Source organism: Theobroma umbraticum, unplaced genomic scaffold, assembly GCF_002168275.2.
Source record: "Theobroma umbraticum cultivar Fairchild unplaced genomic scaffold, ASM216827v3 scaffold_56.0, whole genome shotgun sequence".
In the NCBI taxonomy this organism is placed as follows: Eukaryota; Viridiplantae; Streptophyta; class Magnoliopsida; order Malvales; family Malvaceae; genus Theobroma; species Theobroma umbraticum.
Window position 1 is genome coordinate 4,736,199 of NW_018397256.1, and position 23,990 is coordinate 4,760,188.

Here is a 23,990-nt window from a genome sequence, read left to right on the forward strand (position 1 = left end):
AAAAATAAAAACTAATCTCATTTTAGGCTAAGAACTGCAACACCCATGTCTTCCTTTCCTTTGAAATTACTGGTATTGTTGTTTCGCGTCTTTGGCTCCATCTCTACTTCTGGCTTTACTAGACTTTTATAAAAATTGCTCAATCTTATCTATATAACATTAAAGTGCATGGGGTTTTGGTTGTTTCTGTTGGGTGGCTGTGCTTCAGTCGGTTTTGGATCTACAAAGTTGAGTCCTTTTTTTTATACCACCCAATTACCAAAGGTTGAATAAAAAGGCTGAAGAGGGTTTTTTTGGACGCCGACAAGCGACAGCCATCAGCCGTTCAATGATTAGAGGCGGCGACGCCAGCGGTGGCCAGAAGCCGGATTCTGGAAAAGGTGGTTGGTTTTTAAGAGAGAGGATCGTAGAGAGAAACTAAAAAGAGAAGAGAGAGCAAGGGAAAGGATAACATGGGAAAGAAAAGACCAGAAGGGTAAAATAAGTATTAAATTTATGCCACATTATCAAGTAGATGGAAACTCAAACAGTGAGGTAATGGCCAGACTTACATGTCTACCGACATATTATTTTGGGACAGAATATTTATTTTTTATATTAATAGATTAAAAATAAATTATGATTAAAATTTAAGAAGTAAAAATAATTTATTTAAAAAAATTAAATCAAGTCGAAAGATTTCTTAATATTGAATCAAACCAATGTTGATATAAGTAGGTTTAAAATCAATCAATCTTTACATATATATATATATATATTATGACAAATTATTACTCATTTAGTAGAATTTCAATCCCTTTTCTAGAAACAAAATATAAAAATTGCCAAATTAATAACTTTTGGCCATTTGACCCTAAGAAACAACCCGGCATTTCCCATGCCTTAGCAATATCTTGACCCAAATCTTATTCTTCGTGTCAGTGTGAAAATGCACCCAATTTGGGATCTGCTTCCCTCATATGTCATTATTTCAAATTAAAAAATAATAGACATATAGTGTGAAAGGAATAAGAGCTCTCAATTTGACAATGCTCCTACGCTAAGCATTACCTAGTTTGGCGCACAAAAGAACCTGAAACCCAATCTCTATGTGGAGAATTAGATTTATAAGAATTATTAATATTTGTGTGTGATTTACTTTTTGTGTTGATTTCAGTATTGAATATGTTTTTGTTTGAAGATTTTACTAATATCATTGAACAAAAAGCTCAAATTCAATATGACTAACACATACTAGGCTAATACGAAAAAGTAAAAACACTGAATTGATCGGACAATTATTATATGCAGCCATAGAAATGGTCTCCGGACACAATGTATTCTACCGATTTAAAGACTGATCATTCGTTTATGGGTGGATATATGGCTTAATATAAGCAATACTCAAAAGTGACTTGCGTTTTCTTTAAAGAGAGTACTGTTCGAGGTTCAACATTTTATCCTCTGAAAACTATAAGAAATTAGAAATGGGGTCCGTTTAGCTTAAATTAATAATGCTTCCCATTTCTTAACTAATTCATTTTGTACCCTAAATTATGTTGCATGTATTTAGTCAAACAACAGTGTTTCTAAGATTTAGAAGCTCTGGCTCTTTTATTGTCTTTATTTTTTTATAAAAAAAAAAAACATGTTTTAGTTGTCACTATATGACATAATATTTATGCGTACATCTCTAGTAAACTTTCTCCAATATCTGCCTAAGCATGATCAGGGGAAAGAAAACACGAGAAAAGGAAAGAACAACTCAAGCAAAGCATAATTAAAAAATTTCCTGCTATTTTATTAGTGCAGTGGCTGCTAGTTCAGATACGAAAGGCATGAGACATGAGGCCGGTGCTGACCAAAAGACATTTCAATCCTATCATTGTCGACGTTATTTAAAATATAAAGTATCATCCTATGAAATTTACATATTAACCCTCTCTCTTCCACTATAAGTACGTTGGAATTGCAAGCCCCCTATCCCACAAGATACACAATTACATCACACATTTCTAAACTTTATCCTTTAATCTCAAATAGAATAGCTTTTCATCCATGGCTTCACTCCAAAACTCCAACTTCGAAACCCTGATTCCAGCGGAAATCCTTGTAGCTCGCGTTACTCAAATCCATGGCAGCATTTCCAAGCTTGAGTCCCTTAGGCCATCAAAACAAGTCAATAGCCTCTTAACTCACCTTGTGAAATTATGTACCCTTCCTTCAGATATAGACATCGAGGCCTTACCCCAAGAGGTGCAAGACATGCGTGAGAACCTCATAATTCTATCTGGTCGCGCTGAAGGCTTGTTAGAGCTTGAATTCGCCACATTTCTATCCAAAATTCCCAAACCATTGAGCAATCTCAATCTCTTCCCTTATTATGGCAACTATGTCGAACTAGCCAGTTTGGAGTATAGAATTCTTAGTGAGAATGGTGTGGTGCAACCAAAGAAGGTAGCCTTTGTTGGCTCAGGTCCAATGCCTCTCACCTCTATTGTAATGGCTACTCATCACATGAAATCTACTCATTTTGATAACTTTGATATCGATGAAGCAGCGAATGATGTGGCTCGCCAGCTAATTGCATCCGATGTTGAGTTTGAGAAGAGGGTGAAGTTTGTGACCAACGACATAATGAAGGTAAGAGAGAAGCTTGGGGAATATGATTGTATATTTTTGGCAGCTTTGGTTGGGATGCGCAAAGAAGAGAAATTAACGATTGTTGGGCACATAGGGAAATACATGAAGGCAGGAGGGTTTTTGCTTGTGAGGAGTGCCAAAGGAGCTAGAGCATTCTTGTACCCTGCCTTGGAGCAGCATGACTTACCGGGTTTTGAACTACTTTCAATTTTTCATCCTACAAATGAATTGATCAACTCGGTCGTTCTCGTGAGGAAGCCCATTTCTCCAAATTAAGCTCTCCTTCTTATTAAATCGATGGTTAGGTCTTTCTATTTCTACAAGCCCATATCATGATTAGGGTGTCTATCAAAAGTAAGCAATGTGTTGTCCTTTCTTGTTTCAAGCTTGCCCTGTGCTTTTTTTTAATTTCTAGTTTCAAGTATGTTATTTTTGTATTTCCTTTGTTACTAGTTTGTTGCAAGGGTTATTAGTATTTTATCAATTTTTATTTTCATAACTCCCAAATTATTGATTGCTTTTATCACCGGCTATCGTTTGAATAATCAGAACCTTAAATAGGTATTTGGTCCATATATATGTATTAGCAATCCAGCAACATGGTTCGCTTCTTAATTACTTTGGATCAGCAGAACTCAGTTTGAGAACAAAAGAGATACAGAAGTGGCAGGAGGAGAGTGCTGTTAGGGAGAGGAAGACATTCTAATAATTAATTAACAGTATAGCTTTGGCGTATGGAAATAACGCTCCTGCAACTAAACAAAGCTTCAAAAAGTGCTCAAACTGTTTGTTTTGAAAGTTCTTCTGTTAAATTAATATCAACTAAACCAAACTAATAAGCAAACTTCCTCTAGATAAAGCTAGTGAACTACCATATTAAACAAATTAATAAACAGATTAATGCAAACAGTAATCTCTGTAGATCGTTTTTCCTATATATATCTTATGCCCAAAAGTAACTAGTTACGCATTATTTACAATATTTATGAACAATCTAAAATTAAGATGAAGTTATGTACACCAGTTCTTAAGAACCAACTTAATTAACACGCATCATGGGCTAAATCACTCTCTGTCATACAAGAGCCTTCTGGCTACTGGGAGGAGTAAGTTGCCAAGATTTGTAGACTATCAGGTGGTCCATGATCGCTTAACTGCGAACAGAGGAAGTAGGAGTTAAGCAGACAAAATCAGCAGATGGTTTGAAATCTGAACGTGAGGATTAACAAAGCATTCATCACCTGGTTGTCATCCATCTCCGAAACGGTATCATCACGTGATTTCGTTGTGCCATTGGAGGCCAATTCTGTCCCACCAAAATTACATGTTAGGCCTCTGGAACCTGGATATTGCACATTATTTGTACAGTCCACAATAAGCCCTCCATAATTTGGAATGCCACCTACGTGAACGTTTATTCGTTAAGAAATAATTGAGCAAGTGATGATGAAAAAGGCGTTGCTCCATACTACAAATTATCAAAACCAACGCAAGTATTGAATACAACTAAGTACCCGGGAAAAGATCTGGGACAGAAGCAACAGCAAAAGGGGACTGGAAAGCTACATCTGTTTCAGGTGCAAAACATGCATTTGAGAATGGATAAAATGGCGCACTGCTAGGAGTACTATGCTCGGAGCCCATATCATGAAAGTATGGTGATCGAGAGGTAGTCCCTGAAAGAGGCTCAGATCCAGGATTATGAAGCTGAATATTCAATCCTAAGCAGTAATTGTAATAACTAAAATGTTTGAAATCTGGCGTTTGAAAGTTTGGATCATCCAAACAACTATAAGGAACGGATTGATATGGTTTCTCTGGATCCAGCAAGCCGACATACGGTGTTCTATGCTGCGACATCACTGTATTGCCCCCTCTAATTGGATCGAGAAAGATAGAGTTCATGTCCTCGAAGGAGTGAAATGGATTAAAGCTTGGAACAGCTACACGATCAGCATTAAAATCGCCAGCTTCCCCATTTCTGCGGTTACTTCTCCTAGTGGATGAATATCCGGTAACACTTTTTATATCAAAACCTTGTTGGTTCATTTCAACTTTACGCTTCTTCAAGGACATTCTATATTTCTGTGACACAAAAAGATGAGGATCATAAGGAGCATGGACAAACCGTTTCGTCGTAGTATTACTCAACAAAATTTTACTATTATCTTTAGCCGCAATACAAATTAATATGGGTATAAGACTACTCTTACCTGCAGATGACTAGCGATATTTTCCCGAGTGAGTTCTGGTTCATTCATAACTTTAAGTATCCTTTTTGGATGCACCATTGAACCTTATTATCACAAAGAAATAATTTCAACGGCTAGGATATATAGAATAGCCAACATACACAGGCCCTTACACAGCAACTAATACTACTTACTCTTTGACAGTGTCTGAACAGCTTTTACAAACTTGGCGTCAAGGTCCGGAGTCCACACCAACCTCTTTTTCTTCTGACAACTAGAGGAGGTATCATCTAATCGAACGTTGTCTTTATCATCTTCAACTGTAATAGTAGCATGGGAATGTTCCAAAGGCTTTAGATTTTGGTGGTCCGACGTTTCTGCGTTGTCAGTAGATTGTTCAGAATCCCACATTTTATTCAGAGTAACGCTGTGCCAAATAGTATTCTTGATTTCCTGCACCCGAACGGGCTTTATGATGTAATCTACAGCCCCATAAATTAGACCCTTCATTATGTTTTGAAGACTGCCATCTCCAGTCACCACTGCAATTTCCGAAGCAAGATCAAAACCTTAAAAGTTGGCTAACTTAATTGGTAACATGAAAGAGCATAACAAATAAACAGGGAATCTGCTTGATATATATAAGCTTCGAAGGAAAATTTACTTACTTATCACCGGTAAATACATCTCAAGTCCTATAATCTCCAGAAGCTTAAAACCGTTCATGTTAGCACTATCAACATCAACAAGCACAATATTAAATTCATATTTTTTTGCTCTCAATATCTCTAGGGCTTCAGCTGCCGATGTTGTTGTTTTAACTGCATACCAAAACGGGAGGTGTTCAAAAAACAGCAAAAAATGCAGCTGTTCCAAACTATGACAACATGTTACATTAATTAAATTTTGATCTCCTTCATTAGAAAAAGATAATAAATATCAATTATCAATCTTCCTTTGCATTGACATTAACATTTCAATGAGCCATCAGTGACTTAAAATGCTTACATCTTGTGAAGATTATCATTTCCTTCCAAGACAATCTCCACCTGTGCAAATTAATGGCCTCAGGCCATTGTTCCCTTTTTCCTCCCTCAACAGCAACAGCATCAGCATATATATATGCTATTTGACAAGTATGAAAACATGATTTTGGTTCAGATATTTTATCAAACACCAATCCAATGATATTGAGTTTTTTCTTGACTTCTCAATAATTCAGACAGTATGTTTTTCTTCTCCTCAGCCAAAAGTGGGATCTTTAAGAATATTTATCAGTGAAAAGTACAGTGAAGGGTAAAGCTTGGAGGCTGCCCATAAAAGACATTACATCTAAAGGCATTGTGCCCAGAAACAAAGATCGAGCAATACAGTGCAAAAATCCCGCATAAAAGCAGAGACAAAAGCAGAACATTCAAACAATATTTCATGACATGATTTTCCAATCCATCAATTCCTAATCTATTGTACAGGGTTAATCAAGCAGTAAAAAAACTTCATTAATTGTGACAAAACTGCTGTCATTCTTTAACTTGACCAAATCAATTACTTATAGAAAGCACTAAAAAATGCTTTCGAAATTAAACTACATTAGATCTCATCAACAGCATCCCCAAACCCAAATTAAATTCCAGAGTTGTAAAAACTATAATTTTAACTAAACTTAAGCAAGTAAAACCCCAGCATGACTAATGCGTTAAAAGTCCGAATCTCAAAACATGAATAAGCAAAAAACATAGAGAGAAACAGCATATTGGATATACCTTTGTAGTTGCACTTATGGAGCACAGCACAAAGATACTGAAGGCTGAAAATCTGAGCGTCAATAGCAAGAACATGTAACTCGTGGACAGCATTATCATCAACTTCAACTACCGAATTCTCAGAGCCTTTATTAAGAAAACTCTCTTCCATGATGTAATTATACCGAGATACCTCAACTTAACAAAGACTTTAAATAGCCAAGGGCCCAGGATAATTGCAGGTTACACCGCCCTAAGAGAAGCCAATTAAAGAAAGGTGTGGAGATCCCTTTAATTGAGGAGATGCAATACTATATTGCCTATAAATTTCTCATTTATGGAAAGTGGATGATTTACTTTCCAATCAAGGTCGCCTCATGCAAAGTCGGTATGCGTGAATTTTCAAAGTTTGCCCTCCTTAATTTCTATACATAACAATTAAATTTATTATATTTGTTTGCTATAGTGTAGCTTGATCATCAAGCTGCACGATAAGGAAACCGAATTGGCTCACCTGCACCTTTCCATTTTAATTTGTCCCTAATCAAAAAGAAAAACCACTCATCCCATCTTAATTTAAACAATTTTCTATTGAAATTCAATCTCATATAACAAATATGTTAATTAAGTAGAATGAAAATCTTTTGAGATGATAAAAGAGAAAGGAATTTGTTTTTTATTCAACCAATCAAGATGATTTTGTTGATTATTCACTAATAAAACAATGGATGGATACATGCATAAAAGATATCCAAAGGTTAAAGAGCTGGGAAAAGAAAATAAACAACACTAGGTGATATTCAATAGCGAAGAGGCTAACAAGATCCGCTGTATGCCACAGAAGCCCGAAGAAAACAGTAAAAGGATAGAAAATATAGAATTTTTGTCAATATACCAAACTTGATCAGAGAACCCTTAAAAGAATTACAATGCGCACAACCGAACACAGTAGAAAGGTATTTTTTTAATATAAAATCGGGCCAAGTTGTGCTTGGGCTCACCCTGCCAAAAAATCGTATATGGGATAGTCAATTTAATTTAATATATTAATTAGTTAAAATTTCAACATTTTTTTTTATTAAAAGTCTTTCAGTCTTTAATAAAAACAAATTATCAAATTAAAAAAGAATTAAATCATATTTTAATTTTCAATAATTTAAAATTTTTCAAAATATCAATAAACCGCTATTAACAAAATGGTGCACTTTACTATAATTGGGAAAGGCATTGATTTAAACGATGCTCATCATCTGTTTGCCTCGGCCTTCTCTTCTTCAAACCCCGACCTGCTATCCTCTGTACAAGTATTCAATATGCAAGCCTTGTTCAATCAACTGTATCTTAATGGAAAAAGGCAAATCTTTAAATCTTTAAATTTTAGGAACAAGTCGCATTCTGTGAGGATTAGTTTACTTTTATATTGGTTTTGTTTGATTTATTTATTAATCTCGTCCATTGAATGTACTGTTTGGTATGTATTAAAAGTTATTTGATTTTGAATTTAATTTCTTTGTAAAATATGTAACCTCATAACAAATTAAATAGTTTATCAAACACCTTTAACCATAAAAGAATAAGATTATTGTGTTGGATTTTGTACCAAACATAATCTCCTTCTAATCAATTGCTTTTGAGGGGCGGCCAAAAACGAAAAACAATAAAAGTTAAAAAATTTTAAAACTAATACGTTGAACTTAACCAATAATTAAAAATTTTATAATAAATAATAATTTTATATAATATGTAAATAAAAAAATTTATAATAATCATTTAAGAAAATTGTGACCGACAATATTGTTTTTTAAATTCAAATTCATCAATTATTGACTTTGTATAAAAAACACTAATTATGTCTTTTTTAATATAAATAACTAAATTATCTATAAAAAACTCATCATTCATATTTTCACAATTTTTATTATTAAAAAGACTTTCTCTGTAATTATTGTAAAAACTAGAAAAATCAAAATAAGATGAATTAATTTATTAATTAAGAGTTTTTAATTCACACTGCTCTTTTTCATGAGCTAAAATGTTAAGATTTGATGGCTCAAGTGTAGGAGATGTAGACCCTAATTTTTTTATTATGGATAAATAATATTTTTATGTGTGCTTTTCCCCTGATTTTACATTTAGCTTTTCCCCAAAAGAGTTGTTATTGATAGCCCAAAAGAGCTGTTATTTAAATTAAAAGCTATTAATTTAAATAAAATGTTTCTAAAAAAATATACAAAAGATATAATAATAAATGAGGTGTTAAATTACATTAAAATATTTAATATATTGTTAAACAAAATTATAAATGCACTCGTGTGAGATCATTTATAATTTTATTTTGGCATAGCATACGACGTTGTTTATTTTGTTAATGAGATGAGAACCCTGATGATGGGAAAGACTTGTAGATACAAGTTCTTTTGGGAATATACCTAGGTGTGAAAAATTTCAAGATTTTATCAAAGCGTTGAGATGGTTTACGAATAATTTTTCGATACAAGGTTTTCGCTACTCATTATTTAAAATTGGTAAATCATGACATCATTTCGTAACTGTATGATGTGCACTTGTAAAACTGAATAAAATGTTTTAATTTGCTAATTTAATAAAGAATAAAATAAATAAACAAGAATTAGAAAAATATAAAAATAAAATCAATGGTTTAGGCTACAATAGGATAACATATGATTTAATAGTATTGTTTATGGAACGGACGTCACGAGAGTACTAATATTTTTCCATGAGTAATCGTACTTCCAAACCCAACTTTAAAAATTTGTAAATCAGTTTATTGTTTTTTAGATGAATCTAAAATCAATTTAAAATTTCATTGAATAGAACAAATTCAACAAGAAGCCAATCGCACATAAACAAAAAAGATTGGTGGCAACTCTTAACATATTTTTCCACGTCTAGCGGTCGGGTTCTCAAACTCACACGTTACGACATAAGAATCATTTGAATGATTTACCTCTTTTTTTTAAAAAAAATTATTAATTATTTTTTATTTATATTTTAATCAAATCTAAAAAAATAATATTGTCAACATCTAATATTCTTGTTTTTTTATATTTAAACTTAAAATATTAAATATAAAACTACAATGCATAAAATATAAATAGTTAAATACGAAATATAGAATTTCACACAATAGTTGAATAATATAAATAGAAAGAAGAAAGTAAAAGAAAACTTTACCTCTTCTTAATTTTACATAGTGGTGGTGAGTGATTTCTATCTTTCCTGATCCAAACTTATAAGCTCATAAATCTTTTTTAAAAAATGAGATGTGTTTCAATAACGAGTTATCGGAAAAGAAAAATAAAAATAAAAAGACACAAAAGAAAAGAGAAAAAGAAATAAAAAAGAGAAAGAAGTAAGGAGAAACTTAAATTAGACTAAAGTTAAGTAGATTTATGAAGTTTATTTTTTATTTTTTATTTATATTAATTATTAAATAAAAAATTATTTTGTGTGAGTTATTAAAAATATATAATAAATTAAATTTTTTGAAAAATTTCGGAGAAGCCATTAAAAATAAATATAAAAAATAAATATTTTTAAAAATTTTGAGGGCACCCCACCCCGCTGTTGGCTCACCCTCCGCCCCTGCTCCTCACCTTCTTCCAAAGATTACAACGATCTCTAGGTTCTCCCCCTCGACCCGATAACATTCTTAATTTAGCATGCCGGTTTGAGTCAGTTGGGCTTTCAGTTGCTTCCTTGAAGAGAGCCCACCATGTTTGTGGGCTACCTAGTTGAGGCTAGTGAAAAATCTCCCCATACATCAGCCCTGTCCACCACCGCATCTAGGCCTCGTGCTCTACCTTCAACCTCCTGAGTGATACCCACCCTCTTGTGGGCTATGTTCAAGGAGGCTCGGGCGTTCAACCTCTTTAACCTATTCGCCATATATCCTCGCCGTAATGCGCTCCTCTATCTATCTGGTAATTGCTTTAATCTCCAGTGGCCTCCAACTCTTCTTTCCCGGCATTTCAGATTGATTCATCAGACGATTTGGAAATGCTTACCCATTCATCGGTACCAGATGATGCCATTAGAATGAATAACACAATCGAGGTAAACTTCACACACAAACACATAATATTTGTCCTCCTTGATTCCCAACACTAGTTCTTCTTCAATTCTTTTGTGTCCTGTCTGTGTGTATGAGCACAGCAGCTGTGTCGACAGACAACAGATTCATTGTATCTTCTGCCAAACTATCAAATTCCCCCACATCTTAGCAATAGTTTGGAATGTGGAAAAATTCCACCCATGAATCGGTATGCCATCTGGTGAATCCAACTTCTACGTTTGCCAACCTCCACTTTTGGGGACCATTCCTCAATCTTTTCACGCCATGTTGGCGATTCAATCCATTGCTCACCTTGCATTGTATTCATCACTTCCAAGTTTTCCAAAAAAAAAACAAGAGATTTAATATCTGAGTACAGAATAGGCAGTTACAAAGTCCTTATTTCAAAATTGTAAACTAGACAGAAAAAATTAAAAACAAATACATCAAGGAGCCAACTCTTTTACAATCGGGGGAAAGCAATCCTCTTGTTTTCAGTGAAATTGGGTTGAACAAGGGAATAATACAAACTATATTGGTGGAGGAAGTGAGGAAAAGGATGGCAGGCTGTGTTTTTAGAGTATGTTGGCAAAGGCACATTCAGTTGGAAGGCCTTGGGGGAATCGCTTTGTATCTGTGCAGTAATTATACACCATGTAATTATCCTGCACCCATCTCATCTGCCCTTTCTTTGCAAAATCAAGCTCTTCCCAAAACCATGCATTTTTGTTTGGACTGCAGTAAGATGATCCGGATGACCAGACGCAAGCATCGGCATTGAGTTCCTATAGGAAGCTTTGAAAGGGGCTTGACTCCAATCTGTCTTGACGATCCACCTCTAGTTGCCCAGTCATCAGCATTCCAAAGTTGTAGTATAACCTCATTTTCTGTTTCGTCGGAAATGGAACCCCAAGAAACTCCAGGTTCTTGAACTCTCTAATGGGATGCCATCAACATAGAATCTGGCATACATTGAACATGTAATAGAATGAATATTTGTAGGAAAAATTATTCAGATTCCAGGTTTACAGTAGAATTCCTATGCATGCATCCTTACACAATCCGCTGGGGGTTCCAAAGGATGGAGTAGGTGTGAAAATCTGCAGTGGGGTCAAACCATAGGTAGAATTGCTGCTCTCTGTTGCCCTTGCCTTGGCAGAATACATTAGTATGGAGAATGTAAGGCTGTCCACTTACATTTCCCAAGAATTCAAAATCTATCTCATCCCAAGTTTCACCTTTCGAGGATAGCTGCAGTACATACGGAGAAATTAATTGAGAGGTTATGCCAAGAAACCTGAAATTGTGACAGCTTCTTTATACCTAAAACAGAAGACTTACGTAATATGCAGTTACTGTGCCAGCAGAATTGCCAGAGACAAGCTTGAGCTGCATATCGATCTTCCCGAATAGATATTCATTCTTGGACTGGAACCCGGAGCCAGAGGTTTTGTCCAGAGAGAGGGTGAGCAGATTGCCACCATTGTGAATCTGAGTACGGCCAGCTCCCCATATGGTGTCACAATTTTGGTAGAAGTTACCCGCAAAGGCAGCCACGGAGAAATTGATCAGCAACAATAAAACCACCCTAGCGGATGCACTTGAAGGAGAATGAAATGCAGCCATTTTCTTGATCTATGTTCTCGTCGTATGTGCTCGGCTGCAGAAAATGATTCTGGCTGTTGCGGTCGGGGGTTGAATTGATTGAGGTAGCATTTATACGTAAGACAGTCAGAGAGGCCAGGCAGGCGCGGATTGTAAGGTTCATTGTTTATCTACATGAATATTAGTAAAAGGAAGATGTGGCAGCAACTACTAGGCCTTCTGTAGCCAGTTTCTCTCATTGGCGTCATCAGTATCAAATATGAAACAACCAAAGGCGGTTTTTCGTAGAGAAATGGTCAGGAATCTATAAAATTGATGATTACTTCTGCCGTCCCCACCCACCTCTCCTGTGTGGTAGTCAACTCCAATAATGTATACTAGTTAACTTTTAAGGTTTGGCCATTTAATTGACCTACGTGTTAGCTCAATTAATCCAAGCCTAATTAATTTATGGGTTCAAGGTCAACAAATATGCTCTGCGACTAATTGATGCAGAGATTGCCAGATCAGAGACGCCATATTTATAGTCATTAAGTAAGTGTTTAGTAGAATTTTGTTTTTGCTCTTTTATTTCTGTTTCACTTTGCTTTTAAATCATTGTGAAGCATCTTTTCTGTATTATTGATCTAATTAAAGTTCTAACGTGATCGAGCACTTGTCACACACTAACAGTTAATAGAGCCTAGCTACATGCAACTCGGCATGTAAGCTCTTGAAGCCTGTATAACTTTTCCAATTACCATGATTCTGAATCCGATGTGATTACTTCTTTTAGTTTCCTTTTCGTTTTGCTTAATGTCTTATCCATTATATTTGGGTCAAACGATTTGCTAGGTCTGCTGTGCCAATGCTATTTTTCTGTTCCTTTTCACAAGTGTGAGGATACCTTTAATTAGATATGTAGCTGCTATTACTCCTGAGCTGTGATGATATTTTTGGATGTGGTTTTTATTGCTCTTGAGCATGTCCTTAATTCATGCCAAAACATATGTTCTTTTCGATTACTCGTATATAGGTGAATTTTGCTTAGCTAGTTTTTTATTTTTACCTTAAGAGATTAAAAGGGAAAATGAACACATTTGGACATAAATGTAAATAATTTCTTTATATTATTATTGAAATCTAAATTGTAAGTATTCTCTGTTAAAGAATGACATGCACAATGATTTAATTACTTTTATACAATTGGCGTTGCATTTTAATCTTTTTTTATTGTTTTCAATTATTGTAATCTTTTTTTTTTTGACATGCTTCTTGAAAATATTATTGAATTATTTTAAAAAATACAAATAAGCATTTATTCTTCCATTTCGTTTAATCAAGCTTCTATATTTTTATTTTAAATAAAATATATCCTTATAACTAACAATTGACTAATTATCATTAGTCAAAATCTCATTTACCATTTTATGCTCACGTGGTGTTGATGTGAAGGATAAATATGGCATATGGTCATATCATCATATCATATCAGTATATAGGATAAGCAATTATTCAATTCGATCCGTCATAATTAAAGATTAAATGGATCAAACATTTTTAAAAAATCGATCAAAACCAATCAAATATCATATTGGTTCAATCGATTCGGTTTTGGATCAAAAGAATTGAAATTTTGTCACTTTTGTCTTTTGCAAATTACAATATTGAAATTTATAAACTTTATCCATAATTATAAAATATATAAATAACCTAAACATATAAAACTCAGTACAACAATTTTTCTTTTACTTACATAATTAAGTCCTTTAACATAAGCTATTAAATTAATCGAATTAACACTCAAGAGTTTTAACCTCTAAGTTTTAACATTCAAGATTTAACATAATAAAAATAATAAAATTAACATTCACAAAATAAGATCACTAATATAAGAATAATCAACCATTGCACATCATCAATTTAGTAATAAGAAAATATATATTGAAATTAAAAAAATTATATATATAATATTAGTTTGGTCTTTTGATAAGTTCAACCTAAAAATTTTAAAATCGAAAACCGACCAAATAAATAAATTGAACTAAACTTTATAAACTAGTAAATTCAATAAACTAATTAGACTGAACCATTTTACCTAACTTACAATTTTTTTTTCTTTTTTTTTAATGAAAATTCTGTTCTACCACTTTTATAAGAAACAAAAAGCAATTAGCAAAATCAATAATAAAAAAGACAACCAAACGAGCCTTAATTACAAAAAATCAATGGAGTCTAAAAGTCTCGAAGCAGGTTTAGATGGATTAAAATCTTTGTTGCCCAGCTAAGAATTGAACGTCAATAAAATATATGTGAAACAATTTGGAACTAATTGTAACATGCCGAACCTTGCTGCTTTTCAACTTCAATTTAGGTCTTACTCAGTGCCATTTCCATGAAGCCGTCCGGATTTCATGAGCACTCCGCCAAATTCACTTATTATGTATTTCATAGCTGCAACTTCGTTTATTAAAAAATTGACGTACAAGGAGCAGAAGCAGGCAGAGCAGTAACAGTTATCTATGGAGAAACAAAATTCCTGTTTATATTGTAGATTATGTTCTTTATTACAACACCCAAAAGGAAAATCTATTTTTCTGTTATTATCCCCTAAAAATCACAAATAAAAAGAATTACTTCTGAAAATCAGAGAATGGAAGGATAATGGAGTAGTGGCTATTTGTTATGCTCCATTTAAGATGAGTTATTGGCAGCACATTCTGGTGGGAGGCCTTGGGGAAATCGCTTTGTGTCTGAGCAGTAATTATAGATCATGTAATTCCTCTGCACCCACTTGAGCCTCTCTTGGGCGGTGGAGTCCAGTTCTTCCGAGAGCCAAGCATTGTTATTGTTAGCTGCAGGAGAATTTGAATTGCAAACTGATGATACTCCTGAAGACCGGATGCAAGCATCAGCAATGAAGTTTCTATAGGAGGCAGTGAAGGGAGCTTGGCTCCAATCTGTCTTGACTAGACCACCTCTTGTAGCCCAGTCATCGGCGTTCCAGAGACTGGATTGTATCCTCATCGGCTGGTTCTTTGGGAATGGGACACCCATTGATTCCAAGTTCTCGAACTCTCTGATGGGAGTGCCATCTACAGAGAAGCTGCAAAAATAGGGAAAATAAAAGTCAAACTCAGTGATGTTCCAGAAGAAGTGAGAGAAGTACAATTTAGACTAGTTTTATAAGATCATTAATTACTTACATGATGCGTTGGGGATTCCAGAGGATAGAATAGGTGTGAAAATCAGCGGTAGGATCAAACCAGAGGTAGAACTGTTGCTCTCTGTCACCTTTGCCTAGGCTGAATACATTCGTGTGAAGAATGTAAGGATCACCGCTTAAATTGCCTAAGAATTCAAGGTCTATTTCATCCCAGGCAGACCCCTCAGAGCGCAACTGCAATACATTATCATAAACAGATTTGTTAAGTTAGCCTTAAATTTAATAAATTAAGTGTTGAAGAATTCGAATGTAATCGGGGAAAGGAACTTACATAATATGCGGTGACAGTGCCTGCAGAATTTCCAGGGACAAGCTTGAGTTGCATTTCTATCTTTCCAAACAAATACTCATTTTTAGATTGGAAACCTGACCCTGAGGCTTTATCAAGGGAAAGGGTAAGAAGTTCCCCATTGTTGAGTATCCGAGCACGACCATCTCCCCATGTAATATCAAAGTCTTGGTAAAAGTTGCCAGCAGATGCAATTATCGAAGCACTAACACAAACAGAGATTAGGAGAGCAACAGAAACATTTGAAGAGCAAGAAAAAGATGCCATTGTTTCTGATTCAGTAGTATGAAATCAGGAGCTGAATAACTGAATTTCAGTAAAGGAGTGAGGCTTGAATTCTTTAGTGACCTGAAATTATAGCCTATATATATGGGAGCGAACCAACAAAATATGGACAAAAGAGGGAAGAGTGCATGCTTTGAAGGTTCCTGACAAGTTGAGAATTTGGTGGGAAGAGAATATGAGTTGTAGAAAGCTGGCGGTGCATATAAAGATAGAGAGAAGAGATGGGCCATATGATTTTTAACCACTCCAGACAAGTTCTTGCCCATATGACAAATGAATCTGGAGCTAGCTAGCCGCCTTACTTATGACGATTTTATATTCAACAAACCCGAATTTGAACCAGGACGAAGCAGAGAACTCCAATCAGCATCCACCGCCTAACCCAGGATCTCTTTGGTCCCCTTTCACTTCGTAGTTTGCTTTCCAGTATGTCCACAGCTAGCGTAGAGTTGATCTTTCCAACTATTTTGAGGTTCAAATAGCTGTGCAATTATTGGTGCATTCTTCAGCATCTAGAAAAGGAAAAGGGTTAAGCACCATTGATTTCTTCGTTTGATACTTATAAAATTAATTTTAATATACGCATGCATAGAACGCTGGTCTCTTAGGGGTTTTAGTTTTGACTGTTTTAATGATTTTCCTCTTAAGAATATCTTGCATTCAGTTGACAATTTCAGGTAATTAATCAGCTAGAGCATGTAAACGGCATCAATTTTCTTACTTTTATATCAACGTTCAATATCTTACGTAAAAGGCAGAGGTTTCAACAGTTGAATTGCACCGGCGTGAATATCTGTGGTCAGCCTAGACGTCCCATTCAATGTAAAACCATCCTTCGAAAGAACTTTCTCTCTGTTGCTCGTTTCATGGGATTTCTTGAATACAAGAGTTTTACCTCTTATTATGCATAAGAGAAAATTTTATGGAATGGTCAACTTTCATAAGATCATTTTAAAATTAACCCTTAATATAAAGTTAATTGTTTTTATTTAATTTTTATCATGACTTGGTAAAAATACCCTTGAAACCATTTTAGATAAATTAAATCATTTATCACAATTTTTCCTCCTGATTTCTCTCACCGACATCCATCTATTGTACTCTGGAACTCTCTCTCGCCATCCAGCTCTTTTTAATTTTATCGATTTCTCTCTCCTGCATCTGTCTGTTGTTCTCTTGATTTGTCTTTCTTGTCATTCAGCTCTCTTTAATTCTACCACCATTTGCCATCTCTCTCTATCTATTTCTCACAATATCGTTATCGATTTACAAACTAAAGAGTAGAGACGACATCAATGTATGTTATTGATTTTATTGATTTACATTCATAGAACCCTAAAGTTGATGAGTTGAAATTATATAAGTGAAATCTATAAATTAAAACATTGCCCAGAGTTGTCACACACCATGCCCGCATTAACAATTTTAATGCACTTGGGGTATGACAAATCTATTGAATATGACATGGTTTAAACATGGCATGTAATTTGATCTCTATCTTTGTATTTTACTAAAACATAAACTTTTGGAGTTAAACACCTTAAACATGGTGTGTAATAACTTTTTATTTCAACATGGCGTGTATCAACTTTTTTTTCAACATGACATGTAACTTGGTATTTATCTTTGCATTTCATTAATATATAAACTCTTTGAGTTAAACACCTTAAATATTGCGTGTAACAACATTTTTTTTCAACATGACGTATAATAATATTTGTTTGAACATTGTATGTTACAATGTTATTTTTTTAAACATGACGTATAACTTAGTCTCTATTTTTGTATTTCACCAATACATAAACTCTTGAAGTTAAACACTTTAAACATGACATGTAATCAATTTTTTTTTCAACATGGCATATAACAACATTTTTCTAAATTTCTTAGGTTGGTCAGTTCGTCGAAGTTCTTGCAGTAGCTGCATACTGTCAGTACATCCTTAAGGATGCAGCCATCAAGGCTTTAGAATCTTTCTAAAGCAACCCACCAACTAAAGAAAAAAAAAAGACTTATCAAAAACCAAAGTAGCTATATCTCCACTTCTCTTTTTCTTTTTCTCTATTTATTCATTTGCGTGTATGAGAGGATAATTATAATAATGAACTTTCATTCTTCTTTTTCATCTTTCTTTTTTTATAATTTAAATGTTTGTTGTTAACTTTTACACCTCTGTATCATTGTTCTTTAAGTAGTGGAGGTGTTGACTTTTTCTTTCTAAAAAAAAATATTTTTTTTTGCACTTGAATATAAAAGTTTTCATTAAGGGTAATTTTGTCTAAAAATCTTTTCTCTTGGCTAAAAATAGTTAAAATTAAAAAAAAAAAGTTTATTTTCGAAAACACCTTATCTTTGAGGGTTAAAAAAAATCATCCTTATCTAAAATATATATATATATCATATGTATACATGTTACTTCATGGATGTGAAACTATTGAGGACATTATTTCTCTTCTTTTTCTTTTTGTTAAATTTTAATTTGTTATTTTAGTATTATTATTATTAAAAATAATTTTAAATAATTGATATTTAATAAAATATATACTTCAAATTTACAAAAATTTAGCTGAAAATATGATTCAAGAAGAAAAGAAACAAAAAACCAAAAATTTGAATCAAACTTGCTCAACACCATGTCAAATTTGAAGGATAAAGTGTATTTTGTCCCTTAAACTAATGATAAGAACAAATATAAGTGTTGATCAATGATAAACCAGAATTAAGCCAAAAATGAAGGAACAAATAGAACAATATTACAAATATTAGATATCAACAATATTATATGGATTAGATATCGAAGGAATTAGACCAAGATCTTGTCTTGTGACATAGTCGAGACTCTTGCATAGTTTAACACTCGCCCTTCAATTTGGTGAGCAAATATCATGAACACGCAACTTGCAAAAAAGATGATGAAATTGTTCTTTACTCAATGGCTTGGTGAAAAGATTTGTAGGTTGTTGACTAGTTTATATGTGAGTTATTCGAATAACTTGGTGTTGTATCTTATCACGGAAAAATGGCAATCAACCTCAATATGTTTTGCTCATTCATGAAAAACAAGATTTGCAGCAACGTGGAAGGCAACTTGGTTATCATAATGAAGGAAACCCAGAGTACATTAAGTGATGCCAAATTAATTACGTACAGATTGAAGCCACATAATTTCATGACATGATAACGCCATGGCTTGATATTCTGACTTTACAAATAGCATGAAATAGTTTTTTGTTTCTTTGTTTCTCAAGAAATTGAAAGTGACATGAGTAAAGCATTATGGCCATGTCCTACTTTTAGAGCCAAACGAAACTTAGCCCAAAACAAGCTAGGTGGCTGGATTTCTTGATCGAGTTTGACTATGTGTTAGAGTACAAGCCAAGCAAGGTTAATCTAGTAGCAAATGCATTGTGTCCTAAGGCAACATTGATTGTAATCAATAAGGTGCGCAAAGAGCTGTTACGGCATATACGAGAAGATGCACAGTCAATACTAGATCATGCCAAGGTGAGTAAAACTAGATGATACTAGGTGGGTGACGACTTAGTATACGTTAAGGGCAACAAACTTTATGCATGACAACATGGGGGACTGCGAAATCTACTGATGAAAAAATGCCTTGACAACCACTGAGTACGGCACTTGGGGTGAATCGGATCTTAGCACTATTAAGTGCCAAGTACTTCTGGCCTAGGATGGCTAAAGATGTTAAAGGGTACATCTAAACCTACCTAGTGTATTAGCAGAACAAGGTTCAATAGTAGAGACCTAAGGGACTATTTAACTTGTTGTTAATGCTAGGTAAGCCATGGGATAGTGTTAGCATGGATTTCATAATGGGTTTACCTAAGGCTAACAAGTTTGGTAGTACCATGCCAATTGTGGACAAGTTTTGTAAGTATGCCATGTTCGTAGTTGCTACTACGGAATGTCCAATGAAAAAGGCCATTCGACTATTACTAAAACATATAGTGAAGAATTAAGGTGTGCCTCGAACCATCATCAATGATAGAGATGGTTTGTTCACAGGAAGTTTTGGATATAGTTGTTTAAATTGTTAGGGACAGAGGTGTGCTTCTCCACCAACAACCACCTGTAATTCAATGGGCAGACTAAATTGGTGAATATGTTACTAGAGCTTTATTTAAGGCATTTTGTGCGAGGCACAAATAGACTAGTCAAAATGGCTTGACATGGCCCAGTTATTTCACAGCTTGTAGAATAGTAAGTCTATTGGGCAGAGTTTGTTTGAGATAGTGATTTGGTAGTAGCCTCACATGCCCAACACCATGGCAATGGGTTATACCGATCCAACCATGGTAATGGCTTGAGCTTGTTTCCACAAGGCTACCAAAAAGACACAAAAGTAGGTAGATCAAACTAAATAGGAAACTCATTTCGATGTAAGGACACGGTGATGGTGAAACTCCATCTATTCCTGAAGAACAAAGGCCAACACAAAAGCCTAGTTCGAATCTATAATAAGCCGTATTAAGTGGTTAAGAAGATAGGTAAAGTGGCTTACAAACTGGACACGCCACTTAAGCCTAAGCTACATCTGGTATTTGACATCAATATACTAAAGCCTTACTATGGGGATGATGAAGATCCTAATCGAGGGGTGAGCCATAGGGCTCCATTGGGTGTCAAGGTAGCATATGAAAAGGAAATGAAAGAAGTTTTGACTGATAGGGTACTTAAACAACAACACCACAAGCCTTAGCACCAATACGTTGTGAAGTGGAAGAGACTACTCGGGAGTAAAGCTAGTTGAGAGTTTACAGAAGACTTATGGCAATTCTAAAACTGGATTAATGCCTTGCCTGAGGCAGCGAGGACACTGCTAAATTAGATAGACAAGAATGTCACACCTACTTAGTCAAAACCCCCTTAGCAACGTGACACATGTGCAGTCCATTTTATCCAAGAGCTCTTTTACTCTTTAAGTAACGCAAATGTTTAGAGTATACAACGATAAAAGTACAATTAATTTTATCTTGATATTTATATATTTATATGTCTTAATTTACTAAATTTTATATTTGAAATAACCATGATTTTCTACATGGTAAATGACATATTTTTGTTATAATTAATTTATTAATTTTGGGTGTAACGTCTTTCTTAAGAAAAAAAAGAAATACATGAAATGTGTAGCCTGTTAACCATTTTCTTTCTTTGTATTTTGGTATATAGATAACATTAATGTGAGCATGTGTTCTAGTGTGCTCATTTTGCCACATGTCAGGTTAAAGAGTGGCCAAGTCTTTGCATACTTTTTATTTATATTTTAATATCATATGTTGAGACACGTTTTGGCTTCCAGTGTTTGCCACGTCGATTGGGTTGACTGGGTTTTGTTCAAGGTTTTGAACTGTTGGCTAAAGTGAATTTGGAGAGAGTTTTAAGCTTTGGGCTTAGGCTTGAAAGAAAATACGAAGGAGGTTATGCATGTATCCATTGGTTTTTAGAGGGATTTTATTAGTTTTAGTCTGTCTTTTCAGAATCCTTGATGAATCCATTGGTTTTAAAAGAAATCCTCTCATCTTTTCATGAATCCGACAATTATTGCTAAAATGTTTTCAGAATTCTTTTGAAATTATTCTTTCGGAGGGTGTCTCTGTTCATGTTTATAAAATAATAATATGTTCCCGCCGACACAACATGAGGTAAAATGCTAGTATGATATAAAGTACAGGTGGAGACTCCACCGGCCTTGTGGCCCTTTGTTCTCACATCAACCATGAGGCATAAAAGTTGTTAATTAGCCAACAACTTATTCACTTGCTGAAATATCTGAGCAGTGTTTTATTTTCTAAGGCTAAAGTTAAGGTCTATTACCAATAAGATAGTATAGGTAAATATAATAAAAATATATATAATTTTGCTTTGGTTAAGGGCTATACCCTCTTAATGATGTAAAATCAGCTAAAATTTTTTGTATGACCAACAACCATGCTCCTCAATTTCTCCGTCTCAACATTCTTTCCACTTAATTATGGTGCATATTGATCACACAGTCGTGTATATAACCTTAATCTATACATTTATATAAAATGACAACTGCCTCCAGGATGGGGTTGGCCAAAATCAGTGGCCTGTGGCCCCCTGTAAATTTGTAATGTTATATGGCCTCTGATTTGCTTTCAAGCAAATAAGCAATGGTATTGGTTAATGCTTTTTAGGCACAAAAGGACCTACGTATTTCTTCTACCAACCAACCTCATTTTGTTTTTCCTTACTATGGGCAAGGACAGATTGTTGGCTTCAAAAACAACATGTGCGCATGCACGAGGTCACAGCTGAGGTTGCCCTCAAATATCTTTCCTCCACTTTCCACTTACCAAGTACATAATTTTTGTACTTTCCTGATTGTCCCTTAAGCCTATTGATTGAAGTTGAAGTACTGAATTCAACTCCAGGATAAGGATGAAGTATCTGTCTCCTCAGTGAAAAACAGAGTAGACCATATAATATTTGGAATTTAACATTAGCGAGCTTATATTACAGGTTTTATTAAAAAAAAAAAACATAGAATGAAACAACAACTATAGTAGGAGGGGGGAAAAGGAAACATTGGTGAATTTATACTTGCATCTAAGGTTTAATTTGAACAATATCTGCCTTTGTGCATTAGTGAGCAGTGCATTCTTTAGGGAGGCTCTGAGAAAATCGCTTGGTGTCCGTGCAGTAGTTGTAAATCATGTATTTCTCCTGCACCCATTTCAGCCGTTGTTGGCTTGCTGCATCAAGTTCTTGTGACAGCCAAGCGTATCTAGAACCTGAGCTTGAAGAACAAGAAGATTTGCCTTGAGACCAAACACAAGCATCAGCCTTGAAATTTCTGTATGAAGCAGTGAAAGGAGCTTTGCTCCAGTCTGTCTTGACAAGGCCACCTCGAGTAGCCCAGTCATCGGCGTTCCACAGACTAGAATATATCCTCATGGGCTGCTTCTTTGGGAATGGAACGCCAATGGATTCCAAGTTCTTGAACTCTCTAATTGGAGTGCCATCAACAGAGAAGCTGCAAAATTTTTTAAAAGAAAATAGTAGTCAATAAACTTTGTAATACAAAATTATTAGGAAATAATCATAGTTAAGAGCTTTAAAAACTTACATAATGCGTTGAGGGTTCCAAAGAACAGAGTAGGTATGGAAATCTTTAGTGGGGTCGAACCAAAGGTAAAACTGTTGCTCTCTGTCACCTTTGCCCTGGCTAAATACGTTTGTGTGAACTATGTAAGGCTCACCACTAAGGTTCCCCAAGAATTCAAAGTCGATTTCATCCCATATCAACCCTTGTGAACGTAGCTGCCCCATACAATAAAACATAAATTCTATCAGCACAGAATACAGAGTTATTCTAAATGTTATAAATGAAGTTAAGCATAAGTTTGATCATAAAATTAACTTACATAGTACGCAGTAACAGTCCCAGCAGAGTTGCCAGGAACAAGCTTCAACTGCATATCAATCTTCCCAAAGAGATACTCATTCTTGGATTGGAAACCTGAGCCAGAGAATTTGTCCAGGGTGAGAGTGAGAAGCTGGCCGTTGTTCAGTATCTTACCTCGAGCATCTCCCCAAGTAATATCAAAGTCCTGGTAAAAGTTGGCAGCAGAAGCAACTAATACAAAGCTAACCAACATAGAGACTAGCAAACCAAATGAACTCCTCATATTTCTGGGATTTTTTTTTTTAAATTTGATTTTGAACTTTTATCCGAGTGATTTGAATGTTGAAGTGGCAAGTGTTAGATGGTTATATAGGGGGGAAAGAGTGGTGAAAAGGACAAAAGAAAGGTAAGAGAGTGTTTGGAAATTTCCTACTAGCTCTTCCGTTCAGGACTTGGTGTACAGAGTGCACCGTGTAAAGCAAAGTTGTAAACAGCTGGACATGGCCATAAAATTGGAAGAAAGAAGTGGTCCAAATCTGATGGCTGTTCCATTCCATGCAAGTCATTTACATGGCCTGATGC

The 23,990-nt window shown here is 34.7% G+C and overlaps 4 protein-coding genes and 1 pseudogene across 5 annotated transcripts; 1 reads left to right on the top strand and 4 right to left on the bottom strand.

Moving 5' to 3' along the window:
- The first annotated feature begins 2,037 nt into the window (after positions 1–2,037).
- LOC110411583 (nicotianamine synthase-like) lies at positions 2,038–2,898 on the top strand. Its single transcript, XM_021421811.1, has one exon. The coding sequence runs from the start codon at positions 2,038–2,040 to the stop codon at positions 2,896–2,898; it is 861 nt and encodes a 286-aa protein (XP_021277486.1).
- Positions 2,899–3,699: 801 nt separating this feature from the next.
- Positions 3,700–6,728, bottom strand: LOC110411515 (two-component response regulator ORR22-like). The gene is made up of 7 exons (XM_021421706.1): positions 6,578–6,728; positions 5,483–5,635; positions 5,009–5,356; positions 4,836–4,918; positions 4,137–4,707; positions 3,864–4,024; positions 3,700–3,776 (listed from the first exon to the last, which is right to left on the bottom strand). Exons 1-7 carry the CDS (start codon positions 6,726–6,728, stop codon positions 3,717–3,719), a joined length of 1,527 nt encoding a protein of 508 aa, XP_021277381.1. The 3' UTR covers positions 3,700–3,716.
- A 3,451-nt stretch (positions 6,729–10,179) lies between these two features.
- Positions 10,180–12,489, bottom strand: LOC110410526 (putative xyloglucan endotransglucosylase/hydrolase protein 23; annotated as a pseudogene). The gene is made up of 3 exons (XR_016350831.1): positions 11,973–12,489; positions 11,689–11,882; positions 10,180–11,593 (listed from the first exon to the last, which is right to left on the bottom strand). The product of XR_016350831.1 is annotated as a putative xyloglucan endotransglucosylase/hydrolase protein 23 (transcript).
- A 2,162-nt stretch (positions 12,490–14,651) lies between these two features.
- Positions 14,652–16,172, bottom strand: LOC110410484 (putative xyloglucan endotransglucosylase/hydrolase protein 23). The gene is made up of 3 exons (XM_021420202.1): positions 15,713–16,172; positions 15,422–15,615; positions 14,652–15,321 (listed from the first exon to the last, which is right to left on the bottom strand). The coding sequence occupies exons 1-3, from the start codon at positions 15,995–15,997 to the stop codon at positions 14,910–14,912; spliced, it is 891 nt and encodes a 296-aa protein (XP_021275877.1). The 5' UTR covers positions 15,998–16,172; the 3' UTR covers positions 14,652–14,909.
- A 6,264-nt stretch (positions 16,173–22,436) lies between these two features.
- Positions 22,437–23,751, bottom strand: LOC110410955 (putative xyloglucan endotransglucosylase/hydrolase protein 23). The gene is made up of 3 exons (XM_021420913.1): positions 23,428–23,751; positions 23,130–23,323; positions 22,437–23,036 (listed from the first exon to the last, which is right to left on the bottom strand). Exons 1-3 carry the CDS (start codon positions 23,689–23,691, stop codon positions 22,646–22,648), a joined length of 849 nt encoding a protein of 282 aa, XP_021276588.1. The 5' UTR covers positions 23,692–23,751; the 3' UTR covers positions 22,437–22,645.
- Between the last annotated feature and the right edge of the window lie 239 nt (positions 23,752–23,990).